At 42.3% G+C, this 20077-nt stretch overlaps 1 protein-coding gene across 8 annotated transcripts in view; it reads right to left on the bottom strand.

The window, feature by feature from the left end:
- Positions 1–2961: 2961 nt before the first annotated feature.
- pde4ca (phosphodiesterase 4C, cAMP-specific a) overlaps positions 2962–20077 on the bottom strand; it is a 39507-nt gene continuing 22391 nt past the window's right edge. For 4 of the 8 annotated variants that reach the window (XM_028428533.1, XM_028428534.1, XM_028428540.1 and 1 more), the window contains 15 exons: positions 12940–13131; positions 12268–12312; positions 11647–11683; positions 10961–11034; positions 10788–10840; positions 10296–10408; positions 7363–7456; positions 7108–7280; positions 6929–7027; positions 6667–6831; positions 6442–6541; positions 6143–6297; positions 5928–6050; positions 5653–5835; positions 2962–5566 (listed from right to left, as the gene is read on the bottom strand). In XM_028428533.1, the coding sequence (XP_028284334.1) occupies positions 5081–5566; positions 5653–5835; positions 5928–6050; positions 6143–6297; positions 6442–6541; positions 6667–6831; positions 6929–7027; positions 7108–7280; positions 7363–7456; positions 10296–10408; positions 10788–10840; positions 10961–11034; positions 11647–11683; positions 12268–12312; positions 12940–13131 (2092 nt within the window). In that variant the 3' untranslated portion in view covers positions 2962–5080. Of the gene's footprint in view, positions 5567–5652; positions 5836–5927; positions 6051–6142; positions 6298–6441; positions 6542–6666; positions 6832–6928; positions 7028–7107; positions 7281–7362; positions 7457–7841; positions 8238–10295; positions 10409–10787; positions 10841–10960; positions 11035–11646; positions 11684–12267; positions 12313–12939; positions 13132–20077 lie in introns of those variants that run through there. The other 4 variants (XM_028428536.1, XM_028428537.1, XM_028428539.1 and 1 more) reach the window with 3 other exon arrangements.

Raw genomic sequence — 20077 nt, 5'->3', positions numbered from 1 at the left:
GAAGGATGCGTTCTTGATGTTTTTAAAAAAGTTTGTCTGTACAAAGGAAGGTTTATGTGAAGAAGGGCTGCATGTATTACTGTAAATATGCAGTTGTATGGATCAGTATCAATGCACAAAGAATGAGAGAATATTTCTGTGCTCCACACTCACTGCTATTTCACCATGATGTACTCCAACAGTTTCCTGCTTCCATGTCAGTTTTCCCCTGATATGCCCATACAGAGTTTAAACACGTGGTTACACTTGTGTTGAGCAATTAAGGTTTTTTTTTTCTGAAACCTGGAGGGAGTCGAGGTGACACAGGCAAACATGTTGACCACAGCTCAATAAGCAGCACTGAGGTCATCCAGAGCTTCTTAAATGAGACAGGCTGACCATTTCCCTGGCAACAGGCTACACCGAGGAGCTGACAGGAGATCCCCAGACAACATGAGCATGCATCCATCCACATGTCTGCACATTATCAGTCCGAACCAAGTACTCACATTAAACAAGTGCATGCTGGACAATCATTATGTTCATAACCTGCACAGCTGCCTAAAGTACAATACATCAAATCAATTGGATTACCAAGTATATATCTGCAGTGCTCATGGGAGGCAGCCTGCTCACTACACCAAGGAATGATTTGCCCTCAAGAGCAACCATGTGTCTCAGCAGCAAATTGGATTGCATAGAAATTAGGTTCAGACAATGATGTTTTCCAAAGGATGAAATTATGATTTACTGAACCAGCACCAACATCACATAAATATTTTTATTTCACTGACAGTTTATGACTGAAGATCAGCCTCAGCTGTTAGATTAATGCTCCTGAGCAAGTTTCCGCAAGTATTAACTAAGTGGTGCCCAACATTAGACTTGCTAAATATGAGCATGTTAACATCATCAGTAAGGATGGTAAGCACATATTTAGATGTACTGGTATATAGGATTTGTCTCTGTGAAGTCACTAAAGCTGGTTCCGCAAGACACAGTTATTCAAGGATTTAAGGAACTTTATTGTCATACCAGCTCACGTTTCCCTGTTTATGGTATAAAATTAAGACTCAGGTCCCTGTTTAAGCCACAAAAGAAGAGCACAGTATGAGAAATAAGAGCAGTGAAAACTGAAAATATAAAATAAGATATAACAGATATATAAAACTCAATACTTTACCAGCCTTTGAGGCTTAATGTCTATTCAGACCAGGACACTGACAAGAAGAAAATGTAGTGAATGATGAATACCTTATATTATCTCATGAGACAATTTGAGTTTTTAAGTTAGAGTTAATTGGTCAATACAGAATTCAACACAGAATCTTTGTTGGCACACACACATCACAACTTATTACCAACACATTGCAAAACATTAATAGCAAAATGTCGATGAAGAAACTTTCTCCCATGGGGAGCGCCCTCGGCCCCTGTCACAGGGTGGAGGGGTTTCTCGGTGAGGGTGCATTTGGTTGTGAAACCAGCACCACAGAGACTGTTACGATTAACGAGAAGAGGAATCACAAGGACAGCCCGATCATGGTGAAGATTATTGTCTTTGGCCTAGCTCAGATTGCCTCTGAGACCAACTCAGCATTCGGATGCATGGAGGTAATGAACCTTCCATTTGTTGAGGACAGCCACCCTCCAAGCCCCCGTATAGACACCAGTCATGGTGTGATAGGCATACATGTAAAGGACCTCCAGGCCAGTGAACGGCCGTCCTGCAGCTTGGCAGTAACACCAGAATAAGGTCCAACAAGTGACCAAAGTTCTGTTATGTCCTTGGCTGCACTGTTTGACTATGACTGAGGAGACCTGGAATAAACAAATCATACAATCATCGCTGCCATCCACTCTCCAAGCTCCCACCCAGACACCACAACAGGCATCAGAATAGAGGACCTCCAGAGGAGGGAGCAACTATCCTGCAGCACAACCACAGAGTTCATATTCTGGTTCCTTTGATAAAATAAAGCTCCAAAATATCATGTTCTGTTGATATTGGTTCCATGTTATCATTCACACAGACCCAATATACAAGTACGTTTATATGATCAGAGGTAACACTAATAAATAAATATTTTAAATTTTACATGGGCTGAATAATTTTAATTGGAGGATGTACAATTATATCATAGTTCTTACCTATATTTGTCTGGATGCTACAATAGTGAATTGTAATGTACAGCAGCAGCAATGAATGCTCTCTTCATTCAGTAATAAATGGATTCATATTCATAGTAGTGTCATGTGTTTATGCTTTAAATGTTATATTATGTAATTCTCACAGAAGAATGGAACAATACATCAAAGAGTAAAGAGTTTTTCTTTATTGGCAAGGCATACAGTTCTAGTTGGAGAGAGGGCTGCACACCAACAGTTAAAAAGCAGAGTCTGGATTGTCAAAGCTGCAGGGTGTCACTTCTTGACCCATATTTATAAAATGTCTATGAACAAAAATACTGGTCTAGAATGACTGTTGAGGCTGTGTGACTATCATCTCTATAAAGTCTCAGATCAGCACGCATACATGAGCCTTAATGTGACCTGACCAGATGAGTGGAAACAGAGAGAGAGAGGGGGCAGAAGAGATGCTTCAGATGGAAACCTGTCACTCAACTATTTTTTTAGACAAAGAAAAAACATGACAGTGAGTATTTTGCTTATGCATAATGTTATTCACAGAGATATTTGAAGAAAACAAGAGGAGTAATCGTTGAAATCTGTCCTGTTTCTCACGCATCAATCTACATGTAAGTACTAAAGCTCCGACTAAAAGTCTACAAGTTTGTCTCTTTGTTTCTGACAGATATTATAGAAATAATAAATAAACTGTACACACAGAACTGTGAGGAAAATGTACAAAATCAAACAGTTAGTGACATGCAGAGAGACAGATGGAGTCTTTGCATGTTGTGCTGGTTAACAGGTTGTTAAATAGTCCTTAGTGTTGAAGGCATCCTTGAGTGTTTGGTGCTGTTTATGGCTGCAGAAACAGATTGCACATATTTTACTCCAGCATGTCAGTGAACACAACAACTGTGACCGAAAAGAAAAGAAAAGAAGGCTTCAAAACAAAAACAAATATTCAGCTCATTCTCACATTAAAACACATTTTACTCTGTACTCTTATGGTAATAAAATAAAACAGGTTTCTCCACAGGCTACATAAGTGCTCCATATCATATTGAATCCTGCAGCCAATGTCATGCATTTCAACACAATTTTGCACAGTCAATTATATAAAAAAATAAACAACAACACAACTTCAGTCCCTCCCGACTTCCAACCTTTAAGAGCTGTAGTGGTCCAGCCGTGCAATTCAATTCAACCACCAGGCCATATGTCAACAGAACGACAGTGAAACAGACACATCCTCAACTGGAAGTGCAGAGCTGTAAAAGTACCATACAAAGTGCTTTGGTTTTTTTTATGTTTTGTTTTCTTAGCAAATACTTCAAAATTCACTCACCAGTCATTCACTCTCACACACACAAAAACCACATCACGGTTTTAAGACAATATCAGTTACTGTTTGAACAGGAAACAGAAAGGAAAAGAGACACTAAGGTCAGATTGGCACACGGGGTGCTACAATCAACCAACTTTATCAGTCACTGATGGAAAGTAGCCAGTGGCAAAATGGAAATTACAGTACGGGTTGTGTCATGCTTGCTTGGCACTTGTTTTGTCATTGACTATGTCCCCGTGAAGAGCAAAATATTGATCAATGAGAGGAAAAAGAGGAAACTGTCTCCTGGTAACCTCTTGTGTTTTTACAGTTACAGTGATGCTGAGATACACCTTAATCTGCTTTTATCAGTTTTGATGGAAGTTACTGTTACCAACCTCCAGTCGGTGGATGCTGTGTAGTAAGGATGCTGGATTTGGATGAAGAGTTGAATGTATTTGTAGCCACTGCGGCGTTTTGTTTTTTGCATGATGTCTGTGCTGGTTGCTGTTTCTCCTCCTGTGTGTTTATGGTTTGGCTTGAGCCCTTTAAGACGACAAAGAGGGCACGCTAACTTAAAGGCAAACTGATAAAATAAGTGTCAAACATCTAAAAAGTATAAGTGTAAATAAAAAATAACCAAACAAAATAATTAAAGATGAGCAACAAAGCTGACATTTTGGGTAGTCCTAATATTGAATACTTTTTTTTCTCTTTTTTTTTTTTTTTTGCCTGTGGGCTAAAACCTTGCAGAATCATTTGTACCAAAGCCTGAGTTCCATTTGTGGACACTAGGAGGCAGCATATGCACAGCACACACAGCTTTGGATTTAATTCCTACACTGTCAAACATGAACCTGGCTCAGCTTCGTTGCCGACAGTATCTCTGTTGAACATAATTAAATGAGCTGAGAGGAGTGCCACTGTTTTTTATACATTAACAGTGACAGTTACTCCAAATATCTGCAACATTTAACATCTCCGGCATAAAATCATGCATAGCTCTTTACTCTTTTTAGACTGCGTTCAAGTCTGCTGACAACTAAATCTTCATGTAGTACGTATGGTTCTAAATAGATGACAACAGAAGAACAAAAAGAACTAAAAAAGGCAGGCAAATAGAATTTGTCCCTGTAATTTATAAGTTTGGCAAGAAGTCTTAATAGACGTAATTTCACGGTCATTCATCACTTCCTCGCTTTCTTCACAAACACTCCAAAAGAGGAAGACAGTTCTGTCTTTAGTTGTAGGCTGGCTGGTAGAAACGGAAGTTTTTAACTTCTCATTGTCTCTGCAGAGATTCATCTACAGTTGTCTGAATGAACACAGAACACAAAGGACTGCTCAGAAACTTGGTTTCCTGTCCTTACTGGAACAGTGACTCAGTCTATCTGTCTCTCTCCAGTGCAAGTGACTGCTGTGTAAAACTGCAGACTTTCTTAATACCCTCCCCATCCCCCTCCAACCCACACTCCCATACACCTCACCCAGAGTCTTGTCATCACCCTGTCCACATAAAAAAAACAGCAGTGGTAGTGGAGTTTGTTTGGAGTGGAAGAAGGGAAGTGACGGTGGATGAGGCACAGAAATCAAGAAAAACAAAACAAGGAAGGCCAAAAGAAAAAAAACAACTTTTGACCGGTGCTATGTGCCGAGTCTGAAGCGAGGTACCCCAGAGACGCCTTCTTGGTCTGTTTCTCTGTCTTCTGCCATATCTCTGTCAGATTCTAAAGAAAACGTCCTGCCTGAGTCACTAGTCAGCATTTTGCGAAGCCGTCGAGTGGTAGCAGAGGCTGAATCAGTTCTGCAGAGTTCAGGCCCCCTGTTGCTGCCGTCACCTTCCTCCTCTTCAGCTGGACTTTCTGTGTCAGACTCTCCTTCTTCTTCCAAGGTCAGCTCAAACTGAAACTTGTCGGCCGTCGAGGAGCCACCGCCTCCACCAAGTGCTGAAGCTTCACCTGAAAGGCCTTCTTCCTGGCCCTCTGGGTTGGGCGAGGGGCTGTGTGGGATCATACTCTGGTACCACTCTCTGTTATCCTCTAGTGTGTCCAGGATCTCCTGAGCATCAGGATGTACCAAGTCAGCCCATGTCTCCCAAAGAGGATGAACAATGTAGTCAATGAAGCCCACCTGAAAGAGAGGCAAGAATTGAGTGTGACAGCCATCCTCTTTTCCTCTGTCTTACTAAGGCATTTCAGTTCAGGTTTCCTCTGTACCTGGTTCTTCTCTATTGAGGCATTGTGTTTATCACACATGGGGCTGATCTCCATGCCCTTGTCCCTCTCCCGGTCTCCCTGGGTGAAAAACTCCACCATGATGCGGTCCGTCCACTGCCGGTACAGCTCAAGAGGTTTGGTGGGGTTACTCAGGTCTGCACAGTGAACCATGTTCTGAAGAACCTGCAGTGATGAAGAAACAGTGGATGAATATCATACAATATAAGAAATTTGCTCACAAAAGATGTATTTTTGGAATTGAAAACTGTTCTTACCTGTATGCGATCTGAATAGTTGTCCAGCAGCAGTACTCCCAGACTAGTGACTTTCTTAGTCTCCACCATGGTTTTCAGGTCTGCTAATAGGTTCATGTGTTTAGACATATCTGTGGCCAGCACCTGTAAGAACAATCACATTGAATACATTAGGATGTTTATACTTTACAGAAAAGGTATTGCTCAGTGTGAGGTAGAAGCAGTAGACTTCTTACCATGTCTATGACCATTTTGCGCAGTGACTGTCTTTGTTTTTTGCTGAGGTTCTGAAAGATGTCACAGTTGTCCTCCTGTAGGAGCTTAAAGCCCACAGCCAGGTGGTGATTCTCCAGCACTGACGAATCATTGTACATCAGGGCCAGCTCTGAATCTGATGGCACGGAGGCAAAAAAAAAAAAGTTTACACACAGCCCTGCTACTCAGACACTTGTTTATAAGCACCTCATCCACACAGTCAAATACACTCAGCACCCACGCATATTCACTTAATCCCCGCAGAGCTACGCAAACTCACTGGTGTTGATGAGAAACTGATTGGAAACTCCAGGGTGATCCACATCATGAATGGCACTGGCAAACAGAGCAGCCAGGATCTCCAGATCCGTGAACACAGCCTAAGATGAAACACACAAGGTGATGGTCAATAGGAATGTGCGCACGTTTAACACGTACCTGATGTGTTGATGTGATAACACTGAGGTTTTTCTGTGCTTTCGCTGCAGTGAATTTGATTAATTACCTCCAGTGCAGGTGTGGACAGCAGCACGTGTGTGGACTGAACCACGTCTGCAGCATGGATGTTGTTGTGGTAGGCCACGTCAGAATGGTAATGATCCTCCAAAGTCATCATGAAGGTAATGAACGTGTCTACGGGAATCTTAAAGGATTTCAGCAGCTCACGTTCCTACAGCAGCAGCAGGAGACAAAAAATAAGGCACTTATTTTACTATTTATCATACCAAATATTTGAGGTTATAAACACTGTTACTGTGACACGTTACCTGGAAGATGGTGTACATGGTGACCGTAAGTGGGCGATTTCCTGAATACTCAGAGACCTTAAAGATGTCAATACCCCATCTATTTATGTCCTCAAGCTCCTGTCAGTGAATAAGCATAAAACATATATCAAACATGCTCTGTGTGGGAGAACATTAAAACTAGGCTTCAGTCTTTGTACCTTGGCTAGGAGTCCTTCCTGGCTGGCATTGACCCCGAAGCGAGGGATAGTGGAGGGCGCGAGGCTGGGGTTGTGGGTGGCCTTCTTCACGCCGCTGATCTGGGACATGGGCCGCTTTTTCTTGTCTTTCTCCTTGGTAGGGGGAGACATGATGTCCATGTCATGTTGCTTCTCTGTCAAATGAGGACAAACAGTTACACCACTTTCAGAATATGTCTCTTTATATACTGCTGTGTACAGTACAAAAAAATGTACCTAGAAAGGTGCTAGAGATGAACTCCGACACCTGGTTCCCTGAACGGCTGGTTTCTGACAGCTGGCTGAGCTCTCGGTTCAGCATCCTCTTGAACTGTGGACAGGCACACAAACAAGCAACCGTGAGATTATTGACATTATTGAATTATAGTTTAAAATATATTATAATTAAGTCGTATGTATTGTCTCATGTAATTGGAGTGCAACACTGCACACACTTTGCGTATGCAGTGCACAAATTTAATGCACTTGCACGTCTGCAGGAATAATGAAAAATAACACTTCTGGATTTCTTTGAGATAAAAAGTAGCAGATGTCAATGAACATGATAATGTGAGGGATCGAGAGCATCAGTCCACTCACACATCTCAGGCATCACTTGTTCACAAGTCTTCACACTCACAAAAGAAGCAACATGTGAGCCTCGGTCAGCCTCCCCCTCCACCCCCCCACCCAGTGCATCTCTTGCTTCCCCTTACCTGAATAAACATCCACGACACGGAGATGAAATAATTCACTTCTGGCATTTCAGCGCAAAGTGAAGCATGGGAGCAAAAATAAAAAAGAGAGCACCGGGCGTCTCTGATTGTCCTCCTCACACTGCCTGCCACACAGACAGCAGGGACACTTTGTGCTCCTATACTGCTTGCCTGAGCAAAATCCACTGCAAGCAGACAGTCCACTGGTTTCTGCCGCTAAAGCCTCTGATCAGTACGTGTGGAACAAATCAACAAAAAGAGGACTGTTCAGAGGTCCCTGGAAGAACAAGAGGATGGAAGCATAGCTGTGGGAATGCTGCAGGATGCGAGGATGCATGGCAGAGAAGCCACACTGCCTCGCTCCCCCTGACTCTCCCTCATTCACTCTGTTACTGCCTGCTCACTATGAGTGTAAACAGAGGGAGAACGAGGTACTCTAATCTCCACCTCCTTCCAAAATGTCTAAGAATAGCAGCCAATCAGGCAACGGCTCCAGCAGAGGTTGGGAAAACAGAGGGCTGTCATTGGCCAGGAGATGCACACAGTAGGCAGGGCTGAGTGTGAGAGGCGGAGGTCGGGAAACACACCATGTGCACCGAGTTTGAAGAAAATATGAAGGAAAAGCTCTGAATGGACTGAGAGGAGGGGAGAGAATGGGAGGGAGGGGGTCATTCATGTAGCCAAAAATAAAAAAGTACACCATGCACTATAGTGATGTGGGCACATCCTCCATTATAACGATGCTATAATGAAGGCGGTAACTGAATATGTTGACACTGAACTGATCAAAACAGGCTGTCTAAGCCTAATGAACACAACACTCAATGTCTCCATGTTGCTGTGAGGAAAGTAGCAAAAGCTGAATGAAAAGTGTCACGATGGATTTATGCACTGGCACATTTGGATGAAAAATGATCTGATGCTTGATGTTTGCTAGGCAAAGCTTTTTATTAATCAAAATTTTAACAAATTTAATGAGAATATCTAAAATAATAAAGGAAGATGATCCTGACTGCGTCACCATGAACACACAGTAAGTGTGTTTATCTGCTTGTCTACTGAATGCCACATCGATGGTGTCTGTTACCAGCTATGAAAAACAAACTGACCACTGTGCAACTAGCAAGCAGTCCCCTGCTATTCTAAGGAACTGATTCAGTGATCGAGACACTTTCAGGGGTCGTTTTAGAGATCACCTTAAACAAAACTATTCAGTAAGGTCATCAGCATTTAAGAAACAGTGTTCACTATGTGCCTGTCTTTGTTCCCAAGTGCCAGCATTGATAATTCTTCCCCAGTGACTGAAGCTGCTCATTGACTGATCTGCAGCACTTAGAGAGTGGGAGGGGAGATCGAGTGGAGAGGTTACCTCCCACGAAACTCCAGCCGCACCATGTGAGCATGTGATGAGATGTGTGCAACGGTATACTGTGTGGCGGCAGCCAATGTATGAGATGGGAGGAAGTGTGTGTGTTTGTATGAAGAGCACGTGTATGTTGTGTGGGCGGTCTAATCATGGAATCACACGAGAGCCGGGATCCAGTATGGGAAGAGGAGGAGGAAGAGGAGGGGAGGAGGAGAGGGATACGTTGAGGAAGGATGCGCTGGGGGATGCCGTTTCATCCTCAGCTTCAACTACCCATTCACATTTTTCTGCACATGAGTGGGGGGAAGGGTGTGTCTATGCCTATATCTACACGCATGAAACCATCTCGCCCATTCATGGAATAAGCCTCTTCCATCAGCTGACGGATGGGAGGTTCTATTCACATTTTCATGATGGACTCCATGTATTACTGAGCTTTCAGCTTTGTCCAGAGATCAGTGAAGGCTAACTGCACTTAAAGTACATCACACTCAATCCCTGGGTTTACCATCGTACTCTGTGCTCTCTCTAATTTGGGGCGGAAAACAGCTGTGCACAGTGAAAGGTTACCATCCATTAATGAAAAGCTGATGAAAATTATTAACATGTCTGACGTATTGCTTTGATTATCCGTTCTAATAAAAATCGCTGACGTAGTTCACCTTAAAAGGGAAACTCTATTACATTGATTTGTTTTTTGGCTTCTAAGGCTCCGCCTGAAGCTGCAGTGACAGGAGAGAACAACGCAGTGAAACTGAAATCCAGCTACAGTTGTGCATGTCTGTGTAAGGAAGAATCAGTTATTTCTTCACTTGGTACAGTGTGTCTTTGGCTGTGACCTACACTGGGTTCAAAATCATCCACTGTGCTGTCCTCACTGAGTTTGAAGACACACATGTCTACACATTTCACATAAAATCCCTCAGGCTGGTGAATCACAGTGAGATTAGAGTACACTGCAGTGTGTACTGTAGTAACAAATGTTGCCCTGAACAGTCCAACAGTCTGTATCATGGTGTGTGTATGTTTAGTGTACGTCCCTCTGTGGCTGCTCACCGGGCTAATGTGTTACTGCTTTGTTAAAATACCTTGTTGGACGCCATCTCGCTGACAGAGTGTCGAGTTTTCAGCGTCTCTAGTTGTTCCAAACACCAGTCCAGCTCATCCAGTGTCTCTATGGCCAGCTGCTGGTGAGGCTCCTCTGTACCAATACAACACAGAAATGCATTATGGGATAGATGCAACATGTACTGAGGATTAATATACTAGAAATTTACAAAAGATTGTTCAACTGGAACCCACTGTTTGAGAATAGGTGGTCAAAATGCATAAATAGTAAGAATATGAGAAGTGACTTCACATTTGTGGTCAATATTTTATAAAGGCCATGAATATAAACCACCTTATTTTATCTGTATATTTCCTTGGTCACTAACAGGAGACTTTATTTTGCTCTGAATTTTTGCTGATCCTGACATATTCATACAATGTATGGATTTCATGTTAGTGAAAGATAATCAAATCTTTGTGATCGTAAATGTGTTTTGATGACTGCAGACTACAGTGACAGCAGTACGGACCTGCAAGGCTGGTTTTGCACATGGATGGTGGGTTGCTGCCTGAGGATCGTGTCCTGTAGACAGAAACCATCCAAATCAGAAGATAAAAACACACCATGGACAGAGCAGGATTATATCTGTGAGGTGTGGCTGTAATAGTGTTAAGCAGCTGAGGGCATTTTGTAAAAGCCTACTTGCTGGCTGTACGATCTTGCTGGCCGGTTATGACGGCAAAGTTACTTCGGACTGTCCTCAGGCTGGCGAGAACCTATAAGACAGGAAGGAGAAAATGTGACATATGTAATGATGAGCAGTGTGGAGTCACTCCGCACTGCATCTTTAACAAGATTAAGTGCTACTTCAATGGGAATGAGCAAAGAGCATTTGATACTAGCTTTCATCCCTTCAGCTGACATCCTGCGCAGGGCATTCCCTTCTCCCTTTCTGTTTTGATAGCATCCCTGACACTCCTCTATGTCATGTCTGTGACACTATCTATAGCCACACACTGACCCAGCATGCAGAGAAAGCTAACAAAATATCAGATGTCTGGTCTCGACTCCATGTAGGACCCTTATCAGCCAGCATGCAAATTTAAAACAGCATGAACCAGCAGTATTGGATTCACTGCTTCTTTCGCTGTGTAAAGTGAGCGCAAGTGTGACGCACATCCCACGCAAGACCCAAGCAACACCAGTTGGATCCCTGATCCTGTCGCAGGGCCAACATACTGCTGTGAGGGGCTGTTCCGGTGCAGCACCAGTAACGTCTACAAGTCCCTGACCATCTGGAGTTTATCTTTTATGTTATTGTTTTGATTCCTGCCTGATTTTTTCATAAAATTTTCGAGCATATAAATGTAAAAATGCAGCAGACCTACCTGTGCAAATGGTGTGACTATCATGTCTTCTGTATGTCTGCAATCCAAGGGAGAACAGGAGACAAGAATGAAAAACGGCAGCATCACAGCAACTCATCAGTGTTAACTAAAGAGGCTAAAAAGCTTGTTTGGAAACCAAACTGCACCTTTAGTTTGAGGTATTACATAAATAATGAGGCTGTCAGTGAAGCCAGGTAACAAGAGGACCAACCATTGTCAGACATCCTCTCTCATCTTTCAAGAAACAAAACCACATGCACTGCATATAGTAAGGTTGGTGAGGAAACAGATCAGGGAGGTGGAAGGGTGGGTGATATAAACATATGAACGGATAAATAGTCACAAGTAAATAAAAACACATGGTGTGTTATTGTACTTGGTTGCCTGTCAGATTAGGCATCACATGCAAAAACAAACGAAACAGAACGGGGTGTTTTAAAGGGTCGAACAGGGGTCACAGGTGAGGTGTTTGACATTTAGTCATGTTTGTCAGGAGAGGAGGTGGAAAATGACCATGAAGCCATCTAGAGGGAATGCAGCAGAGGGCTCCAGGGGACAGAGTCAGAGTTTATTTATTTATTTAGTCTTTTTTTTTTTTTGTCTTGATCATGTTCTTCTCACCGAGATGACAACCAGTTGACTTCCCAGTGCTTCAAGCTTTCTTCCCTTTAAAAACAGATAGGCAAGAGTCGATGAGGAGACCTGCTTACTTTACACACTCAGATGTGTTTAGACAGTATGAAGTGGGGGAAGGGGGGGGGGTGTCTGGCTTAGAGACATAATGGAGACACAAAAAAATGAAACAAAAGACAAAATAGTTCTTTTCTTTACAACTGTTTGCAATCCAAGTGGGGTAGATTTGACATGTGAGGATTTTTGTAATGGAAAAACAGCATGTTGTTGTATTGTTGGGCTGTTTCAGGACTTCAGATCTCACACGCAACGCACAGCATGTCCTAATGCTGCCTTTGAGCTAGTGAACGTTTTCTCAAGGTAGACCCTTCTTATCCATCAGAACACAAAGTTCACAGCACTATGAAAAGAGAAGGTGCAGGGTCCTACAGCCTCTGAGAGGTTTCTCCTAATATGAGCAATCATTTGCTGCAGACTCTGAGGGAGCCAAGGCTAACAGCAATGCACCATACTAATCCTAAAGTGAGGAAACATCACATGTATATGATCCTACAGATGTTTTCAACACTGCCGATATGGTGGTGAGGCTTAAACAGAAACATTTGAATACACTGTACAGACAGATGTCAGCAGCTCAGACTCATAAACAGTTGAACTCACAGGTCACTGGCAGTGGAGGAGTTTCTGGAAGGACCTTTGGGTGAAAGGTCAAAGTCTGAGTCAGAGCGGTAGAGGAAGGATTCCCGCCGCTGGCTGTGAGGGAAGTTTGCCTGAAGGACCAGACCTGAGCCGGGGCTGGCCTGAGGGTCCAGGGGGCTGCGACCCACTGACAGTCCATTCTCCACATCGAAACTGGGAAGGAAAATAGGATTTCTGGAAGTTAGACGATATTATTTACCCTCTCATGAACAGGAAACACATGCAGATTTAAGCCCCAGAACATGTGCAGAGCGCATGCACGCATGCAACAACAATCATAGTGTCCTGCATGAAACTGTTTTTGGCTATATCAAACAAATGCAGTTCATCACCTTCAGCCTGTTTATAGAATCACACAGGAACGCAGCTGTCAACAGTGTTATTAGAAATGCACCGAGTGAGCGGTCACTGCAGGAGCTGCAATGTCCTCTTAAGCAAATTAGTTTCAGTAAGTGCTGCAGGCGGCGTGAATGTGACAGTGATACAGATAAATGGATCAGAGAGAACTGATCCATCCGCTACAGAGTTCAGTTAGTGATGAAAATGTTTCTCAAAAGGGTGCATAAAACAAGATCTTAGAGTGGTGACAAAAGAAGTTAAAAGTACGATATTTCACACCTAAAAATATATTTGGCTTTCAGAAACATTCAGCTATTTTCATCACTTCAACAGGAAGTAGTGTAACATAGCCATTATTAACCAGCTAAGACCACAATAAGCACAACAAATTTAGCAGGGTCACAAAAAGGATGACATTGTGATATATGTGGGAATACAGTTATCAACTAACGTATCAAAGGGAGGAAGCTAGAACCAGCACCACAGTTCAATTTGTATTACAATGGAGAATAAGAAAAAAAAATGAGCCTGGGACCGAAATGAGGAGGTGTTGAGAGCCGGAGACAAAGAATGGCTGCATGTGAAATGATGCCGCTGACTGATCATTACAATAACTGACCCACAGAGCCATGTGTCATAAGTGACAAAAAGGTAAACAGCAGATGATAGTTAAAAATATCTCTGCCTGTTATATATATAAAGTATATCAATGGAAGCTGTCAGGCAGCCTGTGTTTGCTCAAAATGAACATTCACACACTGGAAAAAGAAACAGTATTAATATTAAGTAAATGATGCGTTCCTCATTAAAGGTGTGAAATCTGTGTGATGAACATAACGTGGGTGAGGTGCAAGACCGTGTGTAAACATCCAGAGGAGCTGTGCATGTGTGTGGTGAAGGACAGTGACTGAACAGCGGGGATAAAATTAGCATCAGAGTATTGACGTGGGGTCATGTGAGTGGGAGTCTAAAAATAGCGCGGCGTTCAGGTGAGGAGTTCCTCCTGATCAAACACAATCTGACTACAGAGAGAGAGAAAAATACACCCAATGAAGGCACAGTCTGTGCACGTTTCTGCCTTGATCCACATCTCTACTTTCCCACAGCCCCTCCGCTGACACGTAAAGCCTGAGAGACTTCGCTTGGCAACACGTCTCCCTTTCTAAACAGTCTGAGGAACTCCAGAGTAGAAATCTACGCTTTAGAAAAACAACCATTAGCAGAACGTGGAGGATTCTGGACAAGCAGATGCTGAGACATACACTTGATCTTTTTCAAATAAATATACCGGGCAACCAATATTTAAAAATAAAAATGTCTGAAAGCAAAGCCAGACAGATATGAGTGCCAGAGTGTTGGTCAGAGTAGGGAATCCTTACACATAACAAACTTCATCACAAATTCCACTATATGCAGCCGTGGTCTATAAAACACCTTAAATTTCAATTTGACTTGAGCACAGAGGCGAAATTAATGTAATTAAGGAATGTTTGGTCTCACACACAGAGGACAGCTGAGCATATTAGGAATGTCATCCGGTCTCACACACACACACACACACACACACACACCGGTGGCAAAGAAAGACTGAGATCTGATAAAACTGTGATATCAGCAGTGGAAATCTCAGCTGATTTGTGAGATCATGTGTTCACACAACAAGGCTCCTAAACTACAGAGGCTCAGAGGAGTCAGCATAAGGTCCTACCAGACACTGCTAGGGGAGTGCTTCATGTATGAGCCAAATTTAATGGAAATCTATAATCTATCTATCTATAATCTATAGAGTTTTTGAGAATTCAGACATTCACTCACACAAAGACAGTGGATTCACCCTGTGTGGGTGCTGCGTTGCCTTTCTGAGCTGAAAGTTTGAATGGCATTTATACTACAATTTGATTACACTGAAAAATCCAGGCTGACAGCACTGTAGCACGCATAGTGGCAGCAGACATCCCATTCATTCCTCCTCATCCTGCCCAACCCTACTAGATACTGCATGAGTACAAGACGTTGGTGTGTTACTATTACATAACAGCAGCTGAGCAGAAGCTCCTATCCCTCCATTCATGTGGCAGATTCAGACACACTCACTGCACTCTATATGCAGCCAGAGAGGGGAGTCAGCAGGAGTGAAGACAGCGGGATGGGAGGGAGGGGGGGGGTGAGGGAGGAACAGGCCAAGGTAAAGCAGACAAACACAGAGTGTAACTAAAATTTCAAAGAGGATGAGAGTACAGTCTGTTCTAACACGTACGTGAGGGCTTTTAAGGTCTTAACTGTACACAGTGTGACTTCAGTTGGTAGATTGTGTACCCGCAGAAGTACTAATGAGAATGTTGCCATCAAGAAGAATTTAAATCTGTAAATAATGTATTTTAATGTGCAAGCACATAAGTCATTGCTGCTCAGTTACAACCAGAACACATGTAGCTGGGAGCTTCACCCTCTCCTACTCCATCCATCTCATTCTGACCCCCTCCTAATGATGCTGCAGTTGTGGCTGTTCCTGCGTTGCTCTGACCACAAAACTCTGTTCTATTTTTGCTTCTGCACCATGCATCTGTCTCTGTGCAGCTAAATATAGCCTCTCTGTGCATAGGGAAAAGACTGAGAGAGGCAACCATGCTACTAAAAATAGCATTTCAGGTAGAATGCAGAACCCTCCCCTGTATCTTCCTCTGCATCGCAGAGCAGCAGATTCTTCCCTCCATTCTTGAATATTCATGAAGGTTTCTATTTGAAGCCGATGCCGAGCTAAAATTAGATCACAGATCAAAATATTGCCCACGCCTTTCCCTTGCTGCCGTTTCTCTCCGAGTCTTATTTATTTGTCGCTCAACTGTTCAGTGAGTTCAGTGCAGGGAAGTGAATGTCGATCCTTCCCTGTGTACCTTCTACTAATACACCCACAGACACAATACAACAGCTGTTTGAACTAATATGAATGCCTAACATTTTACATCAGAGCAATGTTATTATTTTTTTAATACAAATTAAGAAAAAAAAGCCTTCAGTTTAAGTACCATGATAACTAGGAGCAGCCGTTGCCACGGAAACAACTGATGGAGATCCTAATACACCATTAACAAAAACAAAAACTCTAAAACATACATTCTGGTGAATATTATTTTTGCTGTGTCTGGTAGATAGAGAGCAGCTGATACAAATCAATAGCTGATTTTTAAATAAACATAAAATAAATAGAATCCATTTTTTACTACACACAGTTAAGAAAAGTGTTTTTAGTGCTAATAATGTCAAATAGGAAATCAGTATTCCTTCTGTCATGGTCCGCACATATACAATTCATACAAGTGGACTAAATAAACTGTCGCAATTTGTGTGTTTAAGAGTTCAGAGATGTGGCTTAGTGTGCATGCCATCCGGACAGGAAGCTCCCAAAGAAGCACCGTGTCTGTTTACATGGTTGGTTTTTTAAAAATTACTCCATTGTCTTTGTGCTGTTCACATGCCAGCCAGCCAGTTGCACCCACCACCCACTTCTCTCCTTCATCGACACCCCCCCCCCCCCCCACACCCCACCCCTTTTCTCAGCCACAGCCACCAGAGACATAAAAAAAACAGACTTTTTAAAAATAAATTCTGTGTCTGTGGGAGGGCGTTGGTTCAACAATACAGCAGATAAACTAGTTGGTGAGTGATGGTTGATGGGTAGAGAACTGAAATAAATCATTTCAGTCACTCTGAGGAGAGGTGCCCTCTACTGGGCAGTGGTGAGACTGCATGAACTGAGCAATAAACATACCACTAATATTGGCTACTGGATTATAATGCTAATTCATCTTTTAGAGCTAAGAAAAATGTTTTTTTTTCATTTTATAATACAGCTTCCCTGTACGAAGTGTCTGATCTAACAGATTTCTTGCAGATTAGAACCGTTTTGAACAATTTTTGTCCGTTTTTAATTATATTTTCTTAAATAATATTAAATCTGTCAAATGATAAAAATGTGTTGTCAACAGTCAACAGATTTAATACTGAACTATAAATTCATAACATACACTAACTAAAAGGTTTTTTTGGTCAATGTTAAAGACATGCTTCTTTAGGATTTGATATGCCTAAAAAGATTTTTTCTTGTTTGGCATCTGCACAGTGGGTTTCATTCAAATCTGCCTAAAACGACACACACACACACACACACACACACACACAGTTTAATTACTTCTCTTGTCTAAAGAGTGAACTGCAGCCAACATTCCTGGGAATCTCAGACTTTTATTTAGAAAAAAAAAAGAAGAGAGGTGTTACGGTGTTTGTTATTTAAGTGGCTGGCTGGTACGAAGTGTGATTGATGGTAACCTGTCAGTGGCCCTGATACTCGACACTCTGCCTGCGTCACCGCCTGTCATGGCAACGTCAATCCCATCTGGGGAGCATTAAAATACAGGAGCTACGGGGCAGAGGGAGAGAGAGGGAGAGAGCCAGAGCGAGATAGAGGCCTGTAAACCAGGGCAAGCTGTCATCTGAACCTTCATTCATCATTCCCAGGCCTTTGCTGTGACACAGACAGAGGTAGAATTAGTTACACCAGAGCCGGCTTGCACGACCGGCTCAGCCATTTATTCAAAAGACATTTAAATTGAGTGGAGAGCATTTATTACATGTAACACAGATCTGCTCTCAGTGACGGCAGAGAGTATTACATTTCCTTTTAATTTCTATTACGTGACAATGAGTGCCACTGTGAAAGAAAAGGGCAGAAGTGAAACTTTTTTTTTTCTTTAAACCGTATTATTGAAGTCGTACATATCTGTGACTGAACATGGATTAGTCTCGGCTTTGGTGAGACCACAAGGTTCACATCCTGTACCTCAACACACAGAACGAGGACAAACAGGTAAACCCGTCCACGTTACAAATCCACAGTGACATTCTGTGGTGTAACACAAAGCCACGGGTTGTGTTGTTAGATAAAAACAGTGCGGTTGTTTTCATTCTACTGATGCTGTGGCCCTTCACACAGAGGCAGGACCACCCTGTTTGTTTGTCTTGCCATTCCGCTCCTTTCCTGTGACATCATAAAGCTGCGGCCGTGCAGCACCCTGATGGAGGTGGTATGTGTTTATGTGAAGACACTACACCTACATTAACTATCACATCCCATACCAACCACATTATGTAATTTCAATGTGTTACACATTAAATTGATTACACTTGGGAAGATAGTATGAAATACCTACATCCTCTGGAAACTGTTGACTTTTTTAACATATCTGAGCCAAACAAAATACAAACTAAAGGCTAATCAGTCAAATAGAAAAAAGTAAGCACACCGTGTCATTTATCAAACATTTAACTCCATAAAAGTCAGGGGTAGGTGCCAATGATTACATCCTTGTACATATGGAGTCTGTCCGATTTAAACGTCTGACATCAAGCGATTGAGTGTGAGATGTGTCAGCTTGCCAAGACAAACAGAGTGTATAAATGCGTGAGTCTGGCAAGTTATTCGAAAAGAAGATTTGAAACCGATCATTTCCACTGAAAGGAAAATCATCTACAGGTGGAGCAGATCTCAAGCAAACCCAGCAAACCCAACCCAAAGAGCTGTCCCCCAAATCTGCAGGTAATCCCGTCGAAGTGTCAAAGAACATTAGACTGGGCCTTTTGTAATAAAGGACAGATGAAAGAGAGATGGAGTTGTTTGGCCAAATAAAGAGTAGATATGTCAAAGTGCTTCTCAGGAGAAGAACTTCAAATTATCTGGCGCACCAACAGAAACACTACCTTTTGTTTACAGACTCATTTCTGGCTGTTTCCACGAGTCAATGTTCTTTAATGCTAGGAGGCAGATCAGTTTACTGAGTACAGCTTTACTTGTGCATGGACAGAATCATGAAAGAAAACATTGCAGCTCCCAGCCCTCCCTGTTTGTACGCCTGTGTCTGTCACTGACTAATCCTCCCTGGTAAATACATAAAACATAAAGTCCACACATACTGGTTCCTTCTCAAAACATTTAACAGAAACTTAAACCAGAGTTTAGCTGCAGTTGTTTGAGGAAGCAATTATGAATAGCAACACAAACAATAACCTTCCAGTTACTGTATAATATCAGCGCCAACAAAAACACAGGCGATATGTGTCCAAATGAGAGCTAAGTATACCCACCATGCAACTGCAGTATCCATTGTTCACATTCAGGCAGGTTTTTTTTAAAAGAATGTGAGACAACAGGAACACAGAACCACTTCACTGACCTTTACATAAAGCAAATGAAGAAGAATTATCAGCAGGTAAGTGTGTTCAGAGCCACTGAAGGGAAGCGCTGAGTCTTCTGTTGACCACCGACAGGAAGTTTCTTCTTAATTTACAAAAAAGGAAATGTATACTGTAGTTTATGATTTCATGTATATAATGATCCAGTTTATTTAACTTTGATGATGGTTTAGTTATGGTTTATTTTTCTATTCTGTATGTGGATGAGTGTGTTTGTGTGTGACAGCATTTATCTGAATGGCAAAAACACAGACAGTGAACTAGTTTGTGTGTTTATATATGAATTATATGAAAACTGTACTGTACTCCCAGCTCTCCCCCTCTGACGTCCCAGTGACCAGCCCTCTTCCTCCTAGTCTTTCCTTTGTAAAACAATACGACGCCGTGATGACGCCTGCACCGGTGGATGCTGACCTCTGATACAATTTGCAGTGCGAAGCGGCTGCTGAGGACAGTTGCTGTCAATCACCAAATCAATTGATAAAGTGTGGATCTCGCTGGTAAAAAAAAAAAA

The sequence above is a fragment of the Parambassis ranga genome, chromosome 17, assembly GCF_900634625.1.
Source record: "Parambassis ranga chromosome 17, fParRan2.1, whole genome shotgun sequence".
In the NCBI taxonomy this organism is placed as follows: domain Eukaryota; kingdom Metazoa; phylum Chordata; class Actinopteri; family Ambassidae; genus Parambassis; species Parambassis ranga.
This window is presented reverse-complemented; position numbering and strand designations above follow the sequence as displayed.